This window comes from Protomyctophum parallelum, assembly GCF_964188405.1.
Source record: "Protomyctophum parallelum genome assembly, chromosome: 16".
Classification (NCBI taxonomy): domain Eukaryota; kingdom Metazoa; phylum Chordata; class Actinopteri; order Myctophiformes; family Myctophidae; genus Protomyctophum; species Protomyctophum parallelum.
This window is the reverse complement of record NC_139711.1, coordinates 12,825,644-12,845,030: the sequence shown is the minus strand read 5'-3', so window position 1 is coordinate 12,845,030 and position 19,387 is coordinate 12,825,644. Positions and strand designations below refer to the sequence as shown.

General features: G+C 42.0%; 1 protein-coding gene across 2 annotated transcripts in view; it reads right to left on the bottom strand.

Moving 5' to 3' along the window:
• The window catches only part of mtnr1c (melatonin receptor 1C), a 55,988-nt gene extending 36,601 nt beyond the window's left edge, over positions 1–19,387 (bottom strand). Inside the window, exon 1 of one of the 2 annotated variants that reach the window (XM_083785899.1) lies at positions 19,073–19,387. In XM_083785899.1, coding sequence (XP_083642025.1) covers positions 19,073–19,277 — 205 coding nt within the window. In that variant the 5' untranslated portion in view covers positions 19,278–19,387. Of the gene's footprint in view, positions 1–15,906; positions 15,961–19,072 lie in introns of those variants that run through there. The other variant, XM_083785900.1, reaches the window with a different exon arrangement.

Genomic DNA, 19,387 nt, shown 5'->3' with positions numbered 1-19,387 from the left:
AACACGACATCAGTTCTGGTATTCCACAGGGCTCGATTCTTGGCCCTCTGCTTTTCTCCTTGTACATACTGCCATTGGGCGAACTCATTGCCAATCACGGAGTCAATTTTCATTTCTATGCTGATGATACCCAATTATATCTATCTGTGGCTCCAGATGATCCCTGTGCTTTAGACCCGCTGCTTACCTGTCTGTCTAGCATCAAATGTTGGATGAGTGAGAACTTTCTCAAGCTAAATGAGGACAAGACAGAAGTTCTCATAATCGGTTCTAGTGAGCAGAAAGAATCAATATTAAGCAGACTTGGCAACCTGACTGTAGACAGTAACAGTACAGTAAAAAACCTGGGGGTTATTATTGATTCCGAATTGAATTTTAATTCACACATTAATCATGTTACCAAGATTGCCTTTTTTCACCTTAGAAATATTGCACGAATCAGAGCCTATGTGTCCTTGGACGATGCAAAAACGCTAATCCACGCCTTTGTTTTTTCTCGGCTTGATTACTGCAATGCACTTTTTTCAGGACTGCCTAAGAAAACAACTGACAGATTACAACTTGTCCAAAATGCAGCAGCCAGAGTTTTAACTAGAACTATGGACATATTACTCCAGTTTTGGCATCACTGCACTGGCTTCCGGTTGTTTTTAGGATTGATTTTAAAATTATTTTACTTGTCTATAAAGCCCTCAATGGTCTCGCACCTTCCTACCTACATGACTGCCTGCCTAAATATGTCCCAAACCGCCCGCTAAGGTCTTCCACTGCTGGCCTGCTCGCTTTGCCTAAAAAAATGGCAACTAAAAAATACGGGGAAGCAGCTTTTTGCTTCTACGGGCCATCGGCATGGAACAAGCTCCCTCTGTACCTTCGTCAGGCAGCCTCTGTAGACATTTTTAAAGCTCAGCTCAAGACCCACTTCTACAACATTGCTTTTAAGTGATCTTATATTTTTTGTTATTCATGTCCTCACTGTATTGCATTACTGCTTGTTTTTTAATGTCGTTGCCTTGCTTTTCTTTTATTCTACATTGTTCTGTAAAGCACTTTGAGCTGCATTTGATGTCATGAAAGGTGCTATACAAATAAAGTTTTATTATTATTATTATTATTATTATTAATTGTGAAGTGCTCCAAGATCACCAATAATAGTTACAATACCTTACATTAGAAAACATTCTAGCAGAGGACATAATATGAACTTGTCACGTTTTTGGCTGGGAACCCCCGAAAATGCTTTGGCCATGTCTTGCAACCTCGTGCCCCATCGCCTTCCCCACCACCAATACAAACTGACTGCAAAACTAACCTTAATAATAGAGAAAATATATCATAAATGAATACTAAAACGAGATATAATCATTAAGGAAAGTTTATGCATGCACCACGTATTATGTAAACTCTTAATTTCCATTTTCCAGCCATTCAGTTGCAAACCCCCCCCCCCCCCCCCCCTGCAGTACAGTACTGTACTATACTCGTACTGTAGTATGTTGTGTATTCCATATACTTGAAAACCTTAAGTGACGGTAATGTTCAATGAAGACCTCTATACAAAGACAAAATCACGGGAGCAAAGGTAACAGGCCAAAATGTGTTTCAGTTTATTTGTATGGTTATAGCCATTTAAGTTGACTTTCTCAATGCAGTTTACATGGACAAAACAGACGAATGTAACCTTGAATTTTATAGCCTATTGTAGAGATGTTGTTTGAATAGCCTCCTTTTTACAGCTAGAAGTATTACTGTTTATTATTATTATTATTATTATTATTATTATTATTATTCTTACCATAGTTGATCTTCTTGTTATTATTGTCACCTCACAACATAGAATTTACTACAAAACCTTGATTATCTTAATTGTTAAATGTCACACAACCAGGTGAGTCTTGCAAGTGCCTCCATGTTGAGCGTAGTTGGTCACTGGCTTTGTGGTGTTCATCTGTGAAGTATATAAGATATGTATCACATTAAGACCGGAAGAATTGTGGTGAGGCAGAATGTGAAGCACCTGAAAGATGTATATAGCTTCCGTTGGTGTGTTTAGTGTGAAGGTTACACACACACTCACCTGGTGTGTCTTGTAAACATGGACTTTTGTGGCGTGCAGAAGCTGAAGTCCCTGTCCTTTTCATATCTGGGGGACGGTAAATGAAAAACAAACATTACGTTACACACAGACACCTTGTAACCAAACTTAGCCAAAGGAGGGTGAAACAGGGATGACATGCCTGCATAAAGTGTGCATACGCACACACGCACACCAGTATGAAAGTATTCCATGTGTGTAGTGATTATAACCTTAATACAAAAGAACAGGGGACCTCATGCATGTGAGGTTTCAAAAGCTGTAGGGCCTAAACTGTTATATGGCTATATTATATAAATTTAACGCAAACATATTGAAAACAGTCCATATAGTCATAATTACTTAAGTTAGTGTCATGCATTGCGTGTTCGTGTCCCAGGCTAGCAGTGGACCAAATTACCTGACATCACCCTACTTTTAGGCTAGTTACCAAATAGCGGGCCAAATTACCTGACATCACCCCACTGTTATGGATAGATTAAGCATGAACAGAGGACCTCGTGTCTGCATGTGTTAATAGTAGGGTTGCCACCCGTTCCGTAAAATACGGATTCGTCCTTTATTTGAGCATTAAATGATGCGTCCCGTATTGAATCAATACGGAACGCGGTTTGTTCCGTATTTTCCTAAATGCCCCCTGTGTCACACAACATCATCGCTGAATTACAATAATGAACAAAATAAAACAGGAAATATTAAAGACAGCACAATTGTTCTGGCACGGGGGTCACGCAGGACCTCCCACGAGCATAAAAAAACCTCCCCGTGGCTGCTGATCTGCTTGTGTGCGGTGTGCTCTGCTGTTGCTCTCAATTGCGCTGTGGCGACGTGCCGAATCCAGTGCGTGTCTCGCCGGCCGTCCGCACCGCGCTGTTTAAAATGTCTAATAAATATTACAATAAAAAAAAAATATATATATGTATTTAATATAAATGAATCAATTGAATTAAATATTGTGCCCATTTAAATAACTCAGATTCAGAATCAGAACTCTTATGGTGTTATAAAGAGAATAGGCTACTTCATAACAGTTAATAAATACAGGGCGGTATACCCCTTTCTTTGACCACAGTGTGATGTGCACGCACGCACGCTATGGGGCCCCTAACACATTACCGGCTCAGGAGCCCTCATGGGGGTTAATCCGTCCCTGATCCATCCAGCTTCAACCGCTTATCCGTAGTCGGGTCACGGGGGAAACAGCTCCACCAGAGAGCCCCAGACTTCCCTCTCCAGAGCAACATTAGTAACGTCCTCCTGGGGGATCGCGAGGCGTTCCAAGGCCAGTTAGTCGATAACCCGATAACAGCGCTGCTTCGCCGCGTGGTCGTACAAGTGTTCCTTATTTCAAGATCTCAAAGGTGGCAACCCTAGTTAATAGTGTGTGTCTGTGCGCGTTGCACACGCAAATGTGCATGCATGTGTGTGCGCACGTGTGCAAACTGTGTAAAGAGTGCATGCACGCACAACAGTTTTAAAGTAATCTGTGTGTGTAGTGACGATAGCCTTAATTAGTCCCCACAGGAATCTGCAGAAAAAAAGTCTACATTCCGTGGAGAACATTCCTAATTAAGCGAAAAACTATCCTTTACGGACGGTCCGCGCGATTCATCCCCGTTATTCCTCCCAGACATTCCCCAGTGGGAAAATCCGGGAGGATTCCACGGACGTTCAACATGAGTGCATTTGTTTGTTGTTGCCATCACTGCGTGAAACAAACGTAAAGACTTACCTTGTAGAGTTTGATAGTAAAAGTTTCACGGAGGAGTCGAAGAGATGATAATGAAAATGCGACTCCGTCCGTTCTCGTTCTCTTGCCATATCAGTGTGAATGGCTTTCTCGTCAATCTCGTAAAAAGCGGAAGTGCGCACATGACGTAAACGGAAATAGGTCATGGAAACTGCGGATTTCGGAAGCTGAACAATAGCTGTGAGTAGGACTGCGATCGTGTGTTAACTCTGGGTTACTTCAGTAACCTCCATTTATCAAGCGAATCGAGCGAGAGAATCGTGGCGCCACCCTTAGGCGATTCTTGAGTGAGTTGTGCTTAGATAAACATGGATTAACATATGTTATGTCTGAGGTCCAAGCGAAATATATAGATGACTGGGTTTGTATATAGACGGTCAGCAAGCCAGATGGACTGCAATAGATTTGAACCCCTAAGCTCTGCGGTGCTGGGCAACTTCTCGTATGTGACTCAAGTCCCCAGGCAGGTATAGGCCTACTCTAAGTATTTGGGAGGCTGAAAGAGCTGTGCTGTGAAGTCTCTCCTGGGGAGCGGACAATCAACACAAAATCCTCGCGGCTTATCCTGATCCTTTTGCTACACGGCTAATTCACTGCACAGCTGTTGATGGAAATCAGGATGTGATTGTTTTTCTTGACCACAAATGTTAAGAATGTCGTTTAAATAGCACTAGAGCTATGCCTACCCTGGCATGATGCAAGTTGGGAACGATGCAGATAGGGAAAGCATGTCCCTGCCTGCAATGCGGTTCTGGAAAGTCCTTGTGCAGTGGTAAACGTCTGCAGAGAATGGAGAGTGCAAAGTGACTGTGGAAAGTGGACTGACTAAAGGCTTATTCATAGTCTGGATTTTCGGTGGTGAGGTGACCACCACTCCGGTGGTGAGGTGGTGAGTAAAAACAGAGAGAAGGGCTGGGGTTTGCTCTTCACCGTGGCTCGTGACGTCATGTTGTAGTTCGGTGGTCACCTCACCACCGAAAATCCATACTATGAATAACGCTTAAGTATTCAAATGGCAGGTGTGGGGAATTTGACAGGTGTGGGGAATTAGCCAAATCAAGCTTTGGCTGGGGTTGCCATGGTAATCAATTGACTCATGTGGGCCACGGCCAGGCAGTTCTGGACAAACATGGCACTCACTCCCTCAGGTCGTCTGTGAACCGTGTCCAATTTGAAGTCAGCCAGTTCTCGAGATTCCTTGATTAAATGCATACATACATAGTGCAGAGATTTGTTGCATTTATTGTAATAAGATATTGTTTAGACAGATGCTAGGTGCTCTCTGCATGTGATTGTTTACCTTGTAAGTCATTCTTGAATCTTGATATGTGCTAAATGTCTAAATAGTAAATTGAAGAATTGCCCACTAAATTCCCAGGTGGCCTGACCTCCGGCCTTCAGGTGGAAGGAAGGAGCAGGACAGGAAAGATACACAGACATCCTGGTTCTACGAGCTCAAATCAGGACGGGGAGTCTGCATGGATTCAAAACACAGTGGCATTCCGGAACCATCAGAAGCCCAGTGCTAACACCCAAGTCATGTCTGACATCCACCTGCCCTCTGAAAGCTGGTGCAGAAATACATCCCACATCAGAGACATTCCACAGAGACGCATATGCTCCCAGAATCACAAGTTCAGGGTGGGTTATAAAATGGGCCTGTGTGTCACAGACAAAGTGCTGTGGTGGTCACACAAGGCAGAATGATCCCTGCACCGCATCCATACCCCCAATTTAAAGCATTACTATTGGGCGGCTCAGCTGACTGAAATTGTCGCATGGATAAGTAATGATGAAGAGACAGGTTGGACCCAAATAGAACAGAACACAATTAAAGGGGTGTATCTGTCAACATTGCCCTTCCTTGATAAAAAAACAATTGATAAAAACAAAATTAAAATAGGAAATGAATGGATAAAGCATACATTAAAGGTGTGGGAAGCAGTTAGGAAAACATTATGGGGACCAGGGTCAGTCTCAAGGTCAGCCAAGCTGACAGATAGACCCTGACGAAGACCTTCTGGTCGAAACGCGTTGGTCCTGTTATTTATTTGCCTTGCCCATCTCCAAATAAATTATTTAATATTTCACCAAAGACGGAGTGCCTTGGATTCTTTTCTTTTCAAGTCTGCAATTCACATTTTTGACAAGCAGTACTACTTGGAGGAAGGATACCTTTTGTCTATATGGTTTTACCTGTATCACCAAAGAGCACCTATCTAAGAGCCACTAACAGATCCCTGCAGCGCTTCCATTCCTCTATTTTCTAAAGTGGGTAATATTGATTTCTCTCCATCCATAAGTGATACTTGATTCAGTCGTTGGGCTGATAAGGGGCTTAAAACCATAAATCAGTTATTTGACGGAACGACTTTTAAATTTGCTCAACTTCAGACGCAATTTAAACTCCCTTCAAGTGATTTATTTAGGTATTTTCAAATAATACATAATATCACAGATCATAGAGAGAGAGCTGGTTAGTAAGAACCCAAACGACATCTGAGGTATACAGAAAAAAGATTCCCAACAAAAAAACATGTTTCCAATTTATAAAGTGCTGGATGATATTTCTCAAAACACATGGTACATTAAGGATAAATGGGAATTGGAACTAAATATAATTATTGAAGACAAAACCTGGGAGGATATGTGTGAAGGCTGCCACAAGGGAATAAATAGCCAGATGTGGAAGGAATTTGATTGGAAACTCAAAACTAGATATTTCAATACTCCTCTGGAGGGAGATAAAACCACCTACTATAACCCAATGGAAACAGAGACTAAAGCAGGTTTAGATAATGGAAGAAATGACTGCAAGGTTACAATCAAAAATGGAAAGATTCATACTTCATACATTCATACGTGAACTTCTGTGATATTTGTATTTGGGTGTTTCGAACTTTCGGTGTATGTGTAGAGGTTGTTGGGTCTGTAAAAGTGTCGTGTAGTGGTTCTTGTGTCTGTAAAAATGCTTTAAAGAAGTCGTAGGTGCCCGGTTTTGTAGCTGGTCGTGAGCTGGGGGGGGCGGGGGGTCCGGGGGCCTCCGGCTCGTCACGTGGTGGTGGGCTGGGGGTCTCCGGGGCCTCTGTCTCCACAGGGTGCGAGCGAGGGCTGGATGCAGGCCGGGACTTTGACAAGGTCATATATCTGATATATTGTGAGCCATGTCTTCTGCTCTTTTCCTGTCTAGCCTTACACTCAACTTGAAAAATGCTGTACTGTTGTAGTTATGTCAAGCTGTTTTTTCTGTTTACCTTTGTGTCTGTTATTTTTTGTTATGTTTTGTTTGTTTGTTTTTTCGTCTGTTTTGCAGTGTAAATATACCAGATTTATCAAAACATGCTAATTTCCATCTGCAGTCCCCAAACATCAAACAATACAAACAGGACTGACATACAGGACATAGCATACAAATACCTAGTACATTTCAAACGTGATAAGACTAGTAAGAATACAAAATAAGAAAATATTAAACTATTATTAGGGTAGGTTTACTCTATTTTGGACTAAATAAGCGTCATACATGATCACAAGACTGGCTATTTTTTTAACCATTGTTTCAATTGTCCTTTAAAAGCTGTGAAAGTGGGGGTCTCCCTCAGTGTGAGAGGGAGCTCATTCCAGTATTCACAACCTTTTATGGACAGTACATTTTGACTGAAGGTAGACTTTCTGCCATGGACCTCACAGTCACCCCTGGATGCAGACCTGGTGTCAGACCCACTGTCTCTCTTTTTATGTATAAATTCCTTGAGGAGTGGGAGCTAAATCATTTAGACATTTATAGATAAAACATTATCTTTTGAGGGGTGCTAGCCCCTCCTGTGCCCAGCCCAGCTTTGTGTGTGTGTGTGTGTGTGTGTGTGTGTGTGTGTGTGTGTGTGTGTGTGTGTGTGTGTGTGTGTGTGTGTGTGTGTGTGTGTGTGTGTGTGTGTGTGTGAATGTTAGCGATTAATTGATTGGCTGATCACCCCAAAACGATGATTGGATTGGCTGAGCAAAGTATACATATTGAGGATAAAAAGTAAGGTCAGAAAATTGAAGATGTCAATTGTGATGGGGTCGGAATGACAGAAAGGTAAGGACGCCCATTGTGATTGGCTCATATGTGATGATGTATGATGATAAGAGCACCCCTCACTTCACACAAGTGTGATTTTTAGCTTTTTGAGCGGTGCTAGCCCCTCCTATGCCCAGCTTTGTGTGTCGGTGTGTACCACATAGCTTTGATTTGAATGGCCGAGGGCTTAATAAGTGAAGATAAAAAGAGAGGACACCAAATGTGATTGACTGGAATGTGACGATGTATGATGATCACTCCTATATACAGCTTTTCTCCTCACGTCTCATATTTGATATTGACAATGAAAGGAGAAATTAGGTCATAATTATGTGCCTCAATATGACATAAATTTGTGGCAACACAAACATTACACGCCATTGACATTGAAGGGAAACTTTACGTCATACTGTATGTAAACGAGCAAATCAGCGAACCAATCACAGGCAACAGGAATTCTGATTGGCCAGTATGAGATTATGCATCATGATGCATTATGATAAGAGCTGATAATTCCGCTAAATATGACGTAAATTAAACATCAAAACATTAAACGCCATTGACATTGAAGGGAAAACTTACGTCATATGTAAACCACCTTATGTACCTTATATAGCAATGTCAAATGTCCGCTAACATAAATTGAAGTACGATGACAAGAGCGCCCCTCAATTCCACACAGGTGTGATTTCTTTCTCCCACACAGATGTGTGCTAACCCTACTACTGGCTTACCTGCCAGTGAGTAGGAAAGAGCCCAGACAAAGACACTTTCATCCCACTCCCCTCTGCCCAGCAGGTGCCGCCCCAGCCCATAGAAGTACAGTACAAAATATCACCCTCCACTCGGCTTCATACAGACACTTGAACCCACTAGACTAGACCCCTGGGTTCAAAATTAATGTTTAACACTCAGGCATTTGTATGGCATACTGTAAAATGTGCTGTGCAGAGTGCAGTACAGAGAAAGGGGAAGCCGCCTGTAATAAAACAGTACAGAATGTATAGCGTGAGAGATCAACAATCCTAAAGACAAAGCAAGAGCCTGCTCTGCCCAGTTAAATTAGCATTCCTGAAACTCGCACGGCTGCGTACCGACGGCTCAACGTCAGTACCAACTCCTGGGGTAGCGTGTTCCTCCGTCTGTCAAAGCCTCTGGCTGCATTCCATCATTTGGAACACCTTCGCTAGAAATCTCATCCGCCAAGCTGACTGGCACGAACACTACTCTTTGATTCATGCGCAAGATGGATGGATTTTAATAATACAAAAACGTGTAGGAGTTGGCACCTGAATGACTGTCAATGTCAGGATTGTAATCCTAGATGGAATGTACAGTGATACTAACAATCCGATTATTACTATCACTGTACAATCCATCTAGGATTACATTTCACTGAAGCTACATTTTTATTTAGTTGTGAAACTGAACTGTGCCACTCACTGAAACTTTTTTTAACTAAAAGAACGTAGCATGATGCATCAGAATAACAATCATCTTTATTGTCACATCACAGTTTTTCAAGTAAAAGAAGTGGGTGAAATTTGTTTCTGTGCATAGTTCCCATCGTGTTCTTTTTTTTTTTAAACAAAGAAAGGGAAGATGACCCCCCTCGGGTTAGGAGATCAAGGGAAGACAAATGTAGAAGCTCGTTCCACACACAAACAGGGTAGGGTCTCTCTAACTAGTTTACAAACGGCACACACAAGTAAGGGGTTTCCAGATATTTACAAGCTTGTTTCACAAACCGCACACAACCTCTTATGTTATTTACAGGCTGTGCAGCCGTACAACCAATGGGTCTTTTCCACAAGAAAGAATACAAATAGTATCTGAGATAGTACCAGTGTCAACTAGTCACTAAGGCCAGCCTATCGGCATTGCCTGTCATCAGACCGCCGATCAAGGCATCGCCCGCCATCAGGCCACTGAGCAAGACTCATGCCTTGCTTCAGCAACCTCACGGATGTTCCTTAGCCTGGTGGTGCTGCTCTTGATACTGCGGTAGGCCCTTTTGCGCTTCTGCGGGCGTTGTGAGGGGTTGAACAGTTTGTGACGTGGGTGGTGTTTGTCCTTTGATGCGCTAGGCTTTGTCTACGCGTGAATCTAGTCTGCGTCCGAGCATAGGCATGGTCTGGGCATGATAACGCCTGCCTCTGATTGGCCGAGGTTACTCCGTGGTGGGAAAAAAGAGTGACAGCTTGGCACGCGCAACAGAATGTGAGAATTCAGCCTTGTAACTAACTTGTAAGTTTTATTTTTGTAGAAGAGGCAAACTAATATTGTTTATGCCATTTGCTTTGATGGAATATTTGATTGAACATGTACACCGTAATATGATTGATTTGGGTTCTAAATAAAGTGTTTGTGTTGATTGTGTAATTTATTTGTATGGCGGTGGCTCAGGGGTAGAGTTGCCGGATGGAAACCACAAGGTTGCCAGTTCAAACCCGGGCACCCCCAGTCCCCAGAGTTAGTGTCGAAGTGTCCTTGAGCAAGACACTGAACCCCAAATTTCTCCTGATGTGCTGGTTGGTGCCTTGCATGGTTTCCGCCGCCATCGGTGTATGAATGTGTGTGTGAATGGGTGAATGTAATGCACAATCTATGTAAAGTGCCTTATAGCGCTATATAAATGCACCATTTACCATTTATGTGTAAGTAAACGTGATTACTTTTTGTATAATATAGTATTAGTTTACTATAATTACATTAATACACGATAATCACTAACACTTTATTTAGAAGTATACACACCCAAATCAAATCATAGTACAACGTAGTCGTACACGTGTGTTCACTCAATTATTCCATCAAAGCAAACAGCATAAACAATATTAGTTTGCCTCTTCTACAAAAATAAAATGTACAAGTTACAGACAGTTCTCATTATTCGTATTGAGCATACTGTAGATATATACATCATAGAGATGGCACTGGATGGGATGGGAATCCCAGTGCCGTCTCTATTATTTATATATCTATGCTCAAACCAAGTGGAAGTGTGTAGGGCGAGTGGCGAGGAGCTAGTTTCAAAAAGGGCCCTGGGGTGTTCCAGTGTTGAGGGTCAGATGTGATGTTCCCCTTTCTCACCATCTGTTGTGGACTGACAGGAAGTCTTGCTACATGCTTGGATGTATAGCTACTGTAGGTCTCTGAGCTTTGTGTCAAGTTTCACTGTGGTGTTGAATGCTGAGCTGTAGTACACAAACAGCATACATACATTATATTTGTCCTTCAGCTGCTTGCATGTGCAAGAGGACTGTATGGAGAGCCATGACAATAGCGTCATCGGTGGATCTGTTTTTGCGTTATGCAAACTGCCACGGATCCAGCTAGGCAGGCAGCGTTGAGCAGATGTATTCCCTCACCAGCCTCTCAAAGTATTTGCTGACTATCGGTGTAGAGCGACAAGTCTCTAGTCGTTCAGGCATGTCACCTTTTTGGGGATGATGTTGCCACTGTCAAAATAGTCTTCCATCTTTTTGGAATAGGCCTTTTTTGCCTTCCTGATGGTGGCATTTAGGGCTATGTGCATTGCACTTTGCCATGTCGCTGGATCTGAAACCGGCGTCCCGTTCATGCAGTTGTGCACATACTCCGCTGTCGATCCACGGTTCGTGGATCGACACGTGCTGATAAAACCAGTGACAGAGTCTGATAATGTGTTGATGTTATTCCCAGCGAGTCCTTAAACATACCCTAGTCATTCTGGTAAAACAGGATAGCATAGTGTCTGTGTCCTTAGACTATTTTTGGACCTCCTTCTCAACAACCGGCTCCTTTTTAACAGCGGCTACAATCACCACACTGAATTCACATGGTAGGTAATAAGGAAGGCAGGCTATCATTAAAAGTTCTAGGTCTAGTGAGCAGCTGTGGCTGTTCAGGATATTAACATCTTTGCACCAGTTGGGGTGATCGAGCTATCAGATAGCTAGCTCCGTTAGCCATGTCTGATGCAAGTATTCCTAGTTTCCGGGCTGAATTTAACTCATGCCACTTGCCAGGCGGTCATCCATTGTAGTTACTGACTTTGTTTTTAACACAGACATCTCATGTTGGCAAGGAGGATTGAAGACGGTGCTGGTTCCTCGTTTGCTCGATCATGCGACAAGGCCAGCACGGTTTCCCCATCTCCACCCGAAATGTGGATTTTTGGTAAAAAGGTTCGGAATTCGGTGCGCGATCGCACTGTTTATGTCCATAAGTGCTTGTCGGTCATAATTCCTTATACTCCCGACGGTGTGGATAAAAAAAGAAAGGCCTAAAAAATACTAAAAAGAGGAAATAATGACACAATGTATAGCGGAGCTCGCACTGGAGCGGGAGAGGAAATGATCACTTCTCCCTTACACACTTGATCACCCCTACACCCTTACGCCAGGGCTCCACTGGGCGCGTCTGCGTCGCGTCTCCGTCACTGTCGGGAATGTTCCCTTTTAATCAATGGAGGGTGGCTCCACTGCCCGCGTTGCGTTGCGTTGTGCTGCGTTCGGTGACTCAAAAATTGCCCCGGTTCGTTTTTTGACGAACGCACGCGTCCAGCCGTGTATAAAAAAATGTTGCTGACGCGCAGTTTTCAAAAGCCCGCGTTGGAGCACCTCTAGCGTGACGTTGACGTTGTCATGACGCGAGCAGGACGCGATGGAGACGCAACGCGCCCAGTGGAGCCCAGGCGTTATTTCTTCCACTCTGTACATGCAGTGTTTTATTGTCTCCACCAGCCGAAGGCATGGGGGAGAGTATGTTTTGCACTCCGTCCGTCCGTGTGTCCGTCCGTCCGTGTGTCCGTCCGTCCGTCCGTCCGGCCACCGTTAACCCGGTCGATGCCAAATTTTGCACACACACTCCCTGGATGCCAACCATGAACCTCTGCCCCAAACTTTCCAGAACGTCCTGTTATAGCGCCACCAGGAGGCCGCTTTGTGCAAAACAAGTTTTTGCACAGTACACCTACAGATTGTGTCCAAACATCACGCAAATTGGTACACAGTCTCTCTAGAGCCATTCAACCAAACCGGTCTTTCAGATTTCTCAGACTCCATCCTGATTGGTTAACATTGGCTTCCAAAGTTCACAGGAGTGCTCAGTTTCAAACAAAATGCTGCAAATCATGAACACATTGCGTGATTTCCATGAAATTGTGCACCCACATTCCCACTAGGCCGAGGGCGAAATGCCACATGAACAATTTCAACTCAGCCTCAAGGTGGCGCTATAACTGGCCCAAAAGTGTTTTACCTCTAACTGCACGGATCTGTGGATAACTTTGTATGCCAACTCCCTAGAGGCCAAGGAAAAACCTTTGCCTGGAATTTTTCACATCTGCTCTTTATAGCGCCACCAGGAGGCCGACATATGCAAAACACATTTTCTATTATTACTCCTTCAGATTTTATCCAAATTTCAGGTTTGTTTGATTTCTCATATTCCATCCTGATTGGCCACGATTGGCTCCTACAGTTTTCAGGAGTAGCAAATGGCCACAACTCCTCAACGCAGCGTCCGATTGCGATGAAACTGTGCACGCATATTCCCACTAGGCTGAGGAAGAATCCTGGTGGAGACCTGTGCCGATTGGCACTTTATCTAGTTTTTTACTGTGATGATATATAAATTTGTTGTTATTCTTCATGTCATGTCTATGAATTGATTGCATATAGAGCCTAGATGGAAACAAGGCCGCAAGGACTTTTTTTGGTGCTACCGTTTTGGACTAAATGTTTGACTGTACTCTATATTGCTGTTGCTATAAATCAATGAAAGCTGCCTTAATTCACCCTCCATTGGCGCTCCCAAAGTCATTAGCCATTATAGTCACAAATCAGCAATTGGTCACAAATTTGCCATGATTAGACATTTTAATAGTCTAATTAGCTCTGAGGTAACAACAGTTAATTACTGTAAGGACTGACATTGACACATGGTTACTGTTCTGTGTGGGTTCTTATTTATTTTATGCTGCACAATGCAAGGCTTTTGTTGAGGCCCAGGGTGTATACTGTATAGCCTATACCGTTTCATTCATTATAAATGGTTCTTTTGTGTGTGATTTATTTTTACCCTGCTGTACAGTTTTCTTTTGCCCTCTGCTGTATCTTACATTTCCCTGTCAAGCTCAATAAAGGACTTACCTTTGCCATCAAGAAAGTCCAAATAATATTTTGGCAAAAGCAGCACCCAAGATGAATTAGTAGTGACTACTTTATGCACTTGTGTTCAAGGGGCTGGAAAGCCATTTTGTAATAAGTTAGCCCTAGGCAGCCGACAGCCCAGCCAAGAATATCGAAATCGTAATCCAAGTCAAGCTACCAATCAGACCTGCAGTGTCTGAAAACGTATAAACTTCAACCATCCTGAAAGAAATTAGAAGGTCGGGAGGCAAAGCAGCTCTTTTGGCCAAGAACGTTCCACATGAGACTTCTATAAAGCATACCAACTATGAAAGCTAAGAAAATTAATGGAGCATATTTTTTCCTATAGGTGACAGGACTCAACTTAAAAGGAATTCTGTTGTCAAATTCTTTTTGTGGAGCACCATTTCAGACTTTACAAGATTTATTACACATTACTGTGTATTACACTACACAGTTTACACATTATACCATTAATTGCATTTGTAATAATCTGAAATTAACCGCTTATCACATCAGGAATCAAAGTGGCGTACAAGATAAGTTTAATTCTGCATGGAGTGATGATCCAGTGGTGGCTCTGTGTCTTCTCTAATGTGTTGAGCTGCTGCAAACACTGTACAACAGTGATTCCCAACCTGTGTGCCGCGGCACTTTAGTGTGCCGTTTGATATGCCCAGGTGTGCCGTCTGATTTGACAGAAAGTAACACTAACCCACCAACCCTCCCCTGAACGCAATATTATAGCTACTGGGCTGCAGGCTTCCTATTGTTGCGTTGTTGTTGTTGTTGTCACACGGTGTACAACATATCATACGCCGTCCATCAACATTCCCCAGAGAGATAAATGTACTCAAGTAAATGCACTTCATTACTGTGATGTGTATGTGCTGCAGGCTAGGCCTACATGTAGTGGAGTAGTAGATAGGAATTAGAAATTGCATAAATATAGCTATAATAGCTAGGAAATATACAGTTATAGTTATTCTATTGCAAAAAAACTAATTCATTTTTTCACTCAGTGTAAATAAGGTTGTTTGATTGTCCTTGCCCTTAAAAACAGAGAATATTGTCAAAATAATGTCAAATCTGGGAATACATTTCTTACCAAGACATTTCTTCACCAATGTGTTTGTAAAGGTGTCTATACTAACATATCCCACATTGGTTTCTATTCAACCACCCTAGGGGAATTTTGACAGTTGCTGTGTCAAAACTCTTGCCCTCTTGTGTGGGACCAGTCAACCGTGGTGATCTCAATGTATGCGGTATGCCACATAATTATTGTAAATGTTTTGTGAGACTTCCATTACATGCTATGCTGGCTGCTGCCAAACTGGTTGGTCCACTTTGTTGGTTAACATAAGAGGACATTGAGGCACGTACAGTACTGTATGTTAGCTGCGTTATATCATATTGCAATTTAAAGCCTAGCGAACAGTTAGGTTAAGAGTTTTGCCACAATTAGTTGCAATGGTCTGAGGCTGATTAGTGTCTTGTGACTTGTCTAATAGTGATCTATAGGTTCTTCTGTTTTATAAAAGTTAATTAATTAATTAGTTAATTAGTATATACTGTACAGTGAGGTAGGCACTGGCAGTGCATTTTCTTTGTAATGTCAATATCAATGCACATTGCTGTATTAAAATGTATAGGCATTTTCCTGAAACATTCTAATATTTTCCAGAGAAATGAAATGAAAGGAAATGGAGGGGGGAAAAAAGGTATTTGAAACAGGGCTTAATAGGCTAGTGATATTCTGACATATTATTTGTATATTCTGATAGTAATCATTGCTGTATAGTGTTAACAGAAAATGCATTTTAGGTAGGTGACACATTTTCAACCAATCGCGAGAGAGTACCCATTTTTCAGCTTGATTGGTGTTCCAGTTCCAATTTTGTCTGCTCGTTTCTTTGTCATCACTTCCAATTCCACTTGAATCTGTATTCTGTATCCTGTCTATCCTGACTGGATGAAAGTGGTATCCCCACCTGAAAATGTATTTAGTTACTGGGGTTTCAACCCCCTATCAGAGATTGGACCTTCTTTCTTAATGCATTCACACTTTCGCTTTATCTTAATTCTTGTGTCTCTTTTAAGGTGGCGGCAAACAGGTAAATATTTCCTTTTGGATGAAAATATAGTGGGGGATAAACATTGACAGATTTTTCGCTTGTAAATGTAACAGGGAAACACAATGAATGGTGTATGATAGCTCACGTAGGATATCAAAATAGACTTTAATCTCATCTTCAAAATAATGCATGTTAATTATATAGATGGGAGGTGGGGGGCAAGGCAACTGTACAAGTAACAATAGTTCATTACAGTAAGGACACTCTCTGTCATGGTTACGGTGTGTGTAATCTTATTATTTCTTTTGTCCTGCATAATGAGAACACACACCCAGCGCCGACAGTGACGTGTCCCCAGCTGGAATCAAACCCAGGACCTTCTGCCGACGGTGCTAACGTGCCCGACCGGGATGTTGAGAATGTATATTGTATTCTGTTCATTATTGGTAGTGTTTATTGTGTGTGTGATGTCTTTACCCTGCTGTATCTTACTGTAACTGCTGTGCTGCCTCTGGTGACTAAAGGTCTTATCTTAATATCTACAAATCTATTTCACAGGACAGGCTCCCCCTGTCTGACGATGGGAACAAGGGAGGCTATAAATAAAGCTGTAGAGGAAAAGTACTTGAACATTGAAATGTGATGTATATAGGGCTCTTCACCTTCATGGACAGACTCTTTGGGGGAGTTCCAAATGGACCCTATATACACTTGGTCTCTAACTGTTACTGGGGGAGGGGGGTTACATTAAATAAAGTAGCCTAATATGAGAGCCAGCATTTTGCATTGAATCACCCACTTGTCCGCCACATATGCTGCTTGATGCTTGTCTCGTTGCTCATGTATAGAGTGTAATGTTTATATTCATAGGTTACTGTAATAATGAGCTACTGTACATGTGCAGCTCCACTAGCCTGGACAGTACAGGATTTGATCATCACCTGTGTCGTAAATCCAAGGAGGAAGCCACTCAGATGGAGTGTTATTTATAAAGAGATTGGTGTCACATTACACATTAAAGGATCCCTGGCTAATAAGACAAATATGACTTAATATCATAGACTGTAAAAAAATATGGACAAAGCGTTCCCCGGGTCTGATATGGACGTAAGATGAAGCCAGTTAGTCCTTGAATTGTAAATCGCCATCTTTCTAGATACGTTTTGGCCCAGCTGGCCATTGGCTGGCCCAGACAACGAGGCGGGACTTCCCCCCTTCTTCTTCGTTGGTTTTTATTTTGACTCGCCACGCCCCTCAGAACATACGCGACTTTATGGTACTTTTTTTAATAAATGGGACCATAATTTTCCAAAAACAATATTATGACATGAGAAATGAGACTTTAAACTAGTGACTGGAAACAGAAAGTATTTATGACCATGTTTATTAAGGTAATACAGTCTAGGTGAAGTTGGGCCAAAATACATGGACCTCTATGGTGATATGGGGTTTTTTGGGCCCAATGACAGCGCCACAACATGCCATTATATGAACTTTCAGGAAGTCCCGATTTCCTTAGTGGCTTCACAAAATATCTGTCTGACTGCCCCCCTGCTTAATATACATTATAATTGCCCTCTGTAACTAAAATCGAAAAATAAAAACAACTTAAAGGCGTAGTGAAATGGAAATGGTGGGCATTTTATTTTGAAGTTTCAGACGGTTTCAACTTGAAACACAGCTCTTAAGTTTCTGAACCAATCAGAGCGTCGCATACCTTCAGGCGATGGGACGGTAGCTAGGGACGGTAGCTATGCTATGCTATGCTTGATATAAAAATACACAAAAATGTACAAAAATATTTGGCATCCATTGTTAGGTATGCTCATATGTGGTCTAAAAGTGTAAAAAAAAAAAAAAATCATTTCACTACGCCTTTAAATATTGTATTTGTCCACACATGGACAAATTACATCATCCATAAATAAAAGGTGTAAATAATAAATAAAACACCTTATTAAATAAGGTGTTTTAAATGTTAGGTTTCGAGGGCAATTATGATGTATTACGGCATATGTCTTATTAGCCATGCAGGTATACTTTTAACTATTGACAAAGACAAAGATGTATAGTGATACTGATTCTGAACAGTTGGATTAAGAGCGTCTGCTAAATGCCTAAATTGTAAATGAAAATTGTAGAGAAAGAGAGAGTGGTGGTTAGAACGCATCCCTGAACAGATACTGGCTAACATGTATTTATACTACATCATTTGATTCATTTAGAAGTATAAAGTATTTTTTGTGACGAGATCATGTTGGGTTTCATAGGCTATACTTTGATGTAATGCTGCCTTGTCCACTCTCCTCTCCACATCAGTGCTTCTCAAACATGTTCATGTCAAGGACCCCCAAAATTATATGTATTTGCCAGCAAACCCTGATGCCTCTCAGTTTGTGCCAAATTATCGTTTTAAAAATATACATGATTATTATATAAAATTCTACAAATTTCTTCTAAATACTAAGTTTTCTGAAAAACCTGTTGCTATCTGTGGTTCTCAGGCAAAAATATGTATTTGGCCATACAGACCCTCATCTCAACATTTTTGGACCCCCAAAAACAATGATTTGAGTCAAAATTTCAAATGTATTCAAAAATAGCATATCTACAAGCTCATATCACAGCACAAGTGCCATGCTGTGAGCTTGTATATCTTCATACATCTTTTTTATATCCAAAGATAAAATATGGTGAAAATGATTGTGACACTGATTCAAAGCAGCTTAAGCCAGTGTTTCTCAAAGTGGAGACCCCTGGGGGTCCTTGAGGGGTTTCCAGGGGGTCCCCAGCAAAACGTGCCGATATCTTTTTAACCAAAGATGTGGGCCCTTGGGAGGGGGTTTAATCTTAAGCATTATATTATATTTAATAAAATAAATCTAATTAAGAAAGTTTCAGAAGATCATACGCCTCTATACGTATATTTATATCTATATATATATATCTCACCTGCATTCCTGAGCTTCCTGTTCCTGAACACAGACAGTATTACCAGGACGTTCCCCACGATGTCTACCACTATGGTGAAGATCAGCACGCTGGCCAGCGCTGTGGACACTCCCGGGGGAACCGCGGCGGCAGAGCTGTCGTTCTGCCGGGACACACAGTGCTGAGCGCCCGCACCGCTGCTCACATTCACAGCCTCCACATCCATCACATGTCCGTCATGTGGAGCTCTCCATGCTCAGACTGACCAACGGCTGGTTTGTTTGGACTCAATTCAACAACTTTACATGAAAGAACTTCATCATGACCGGCGAAGTC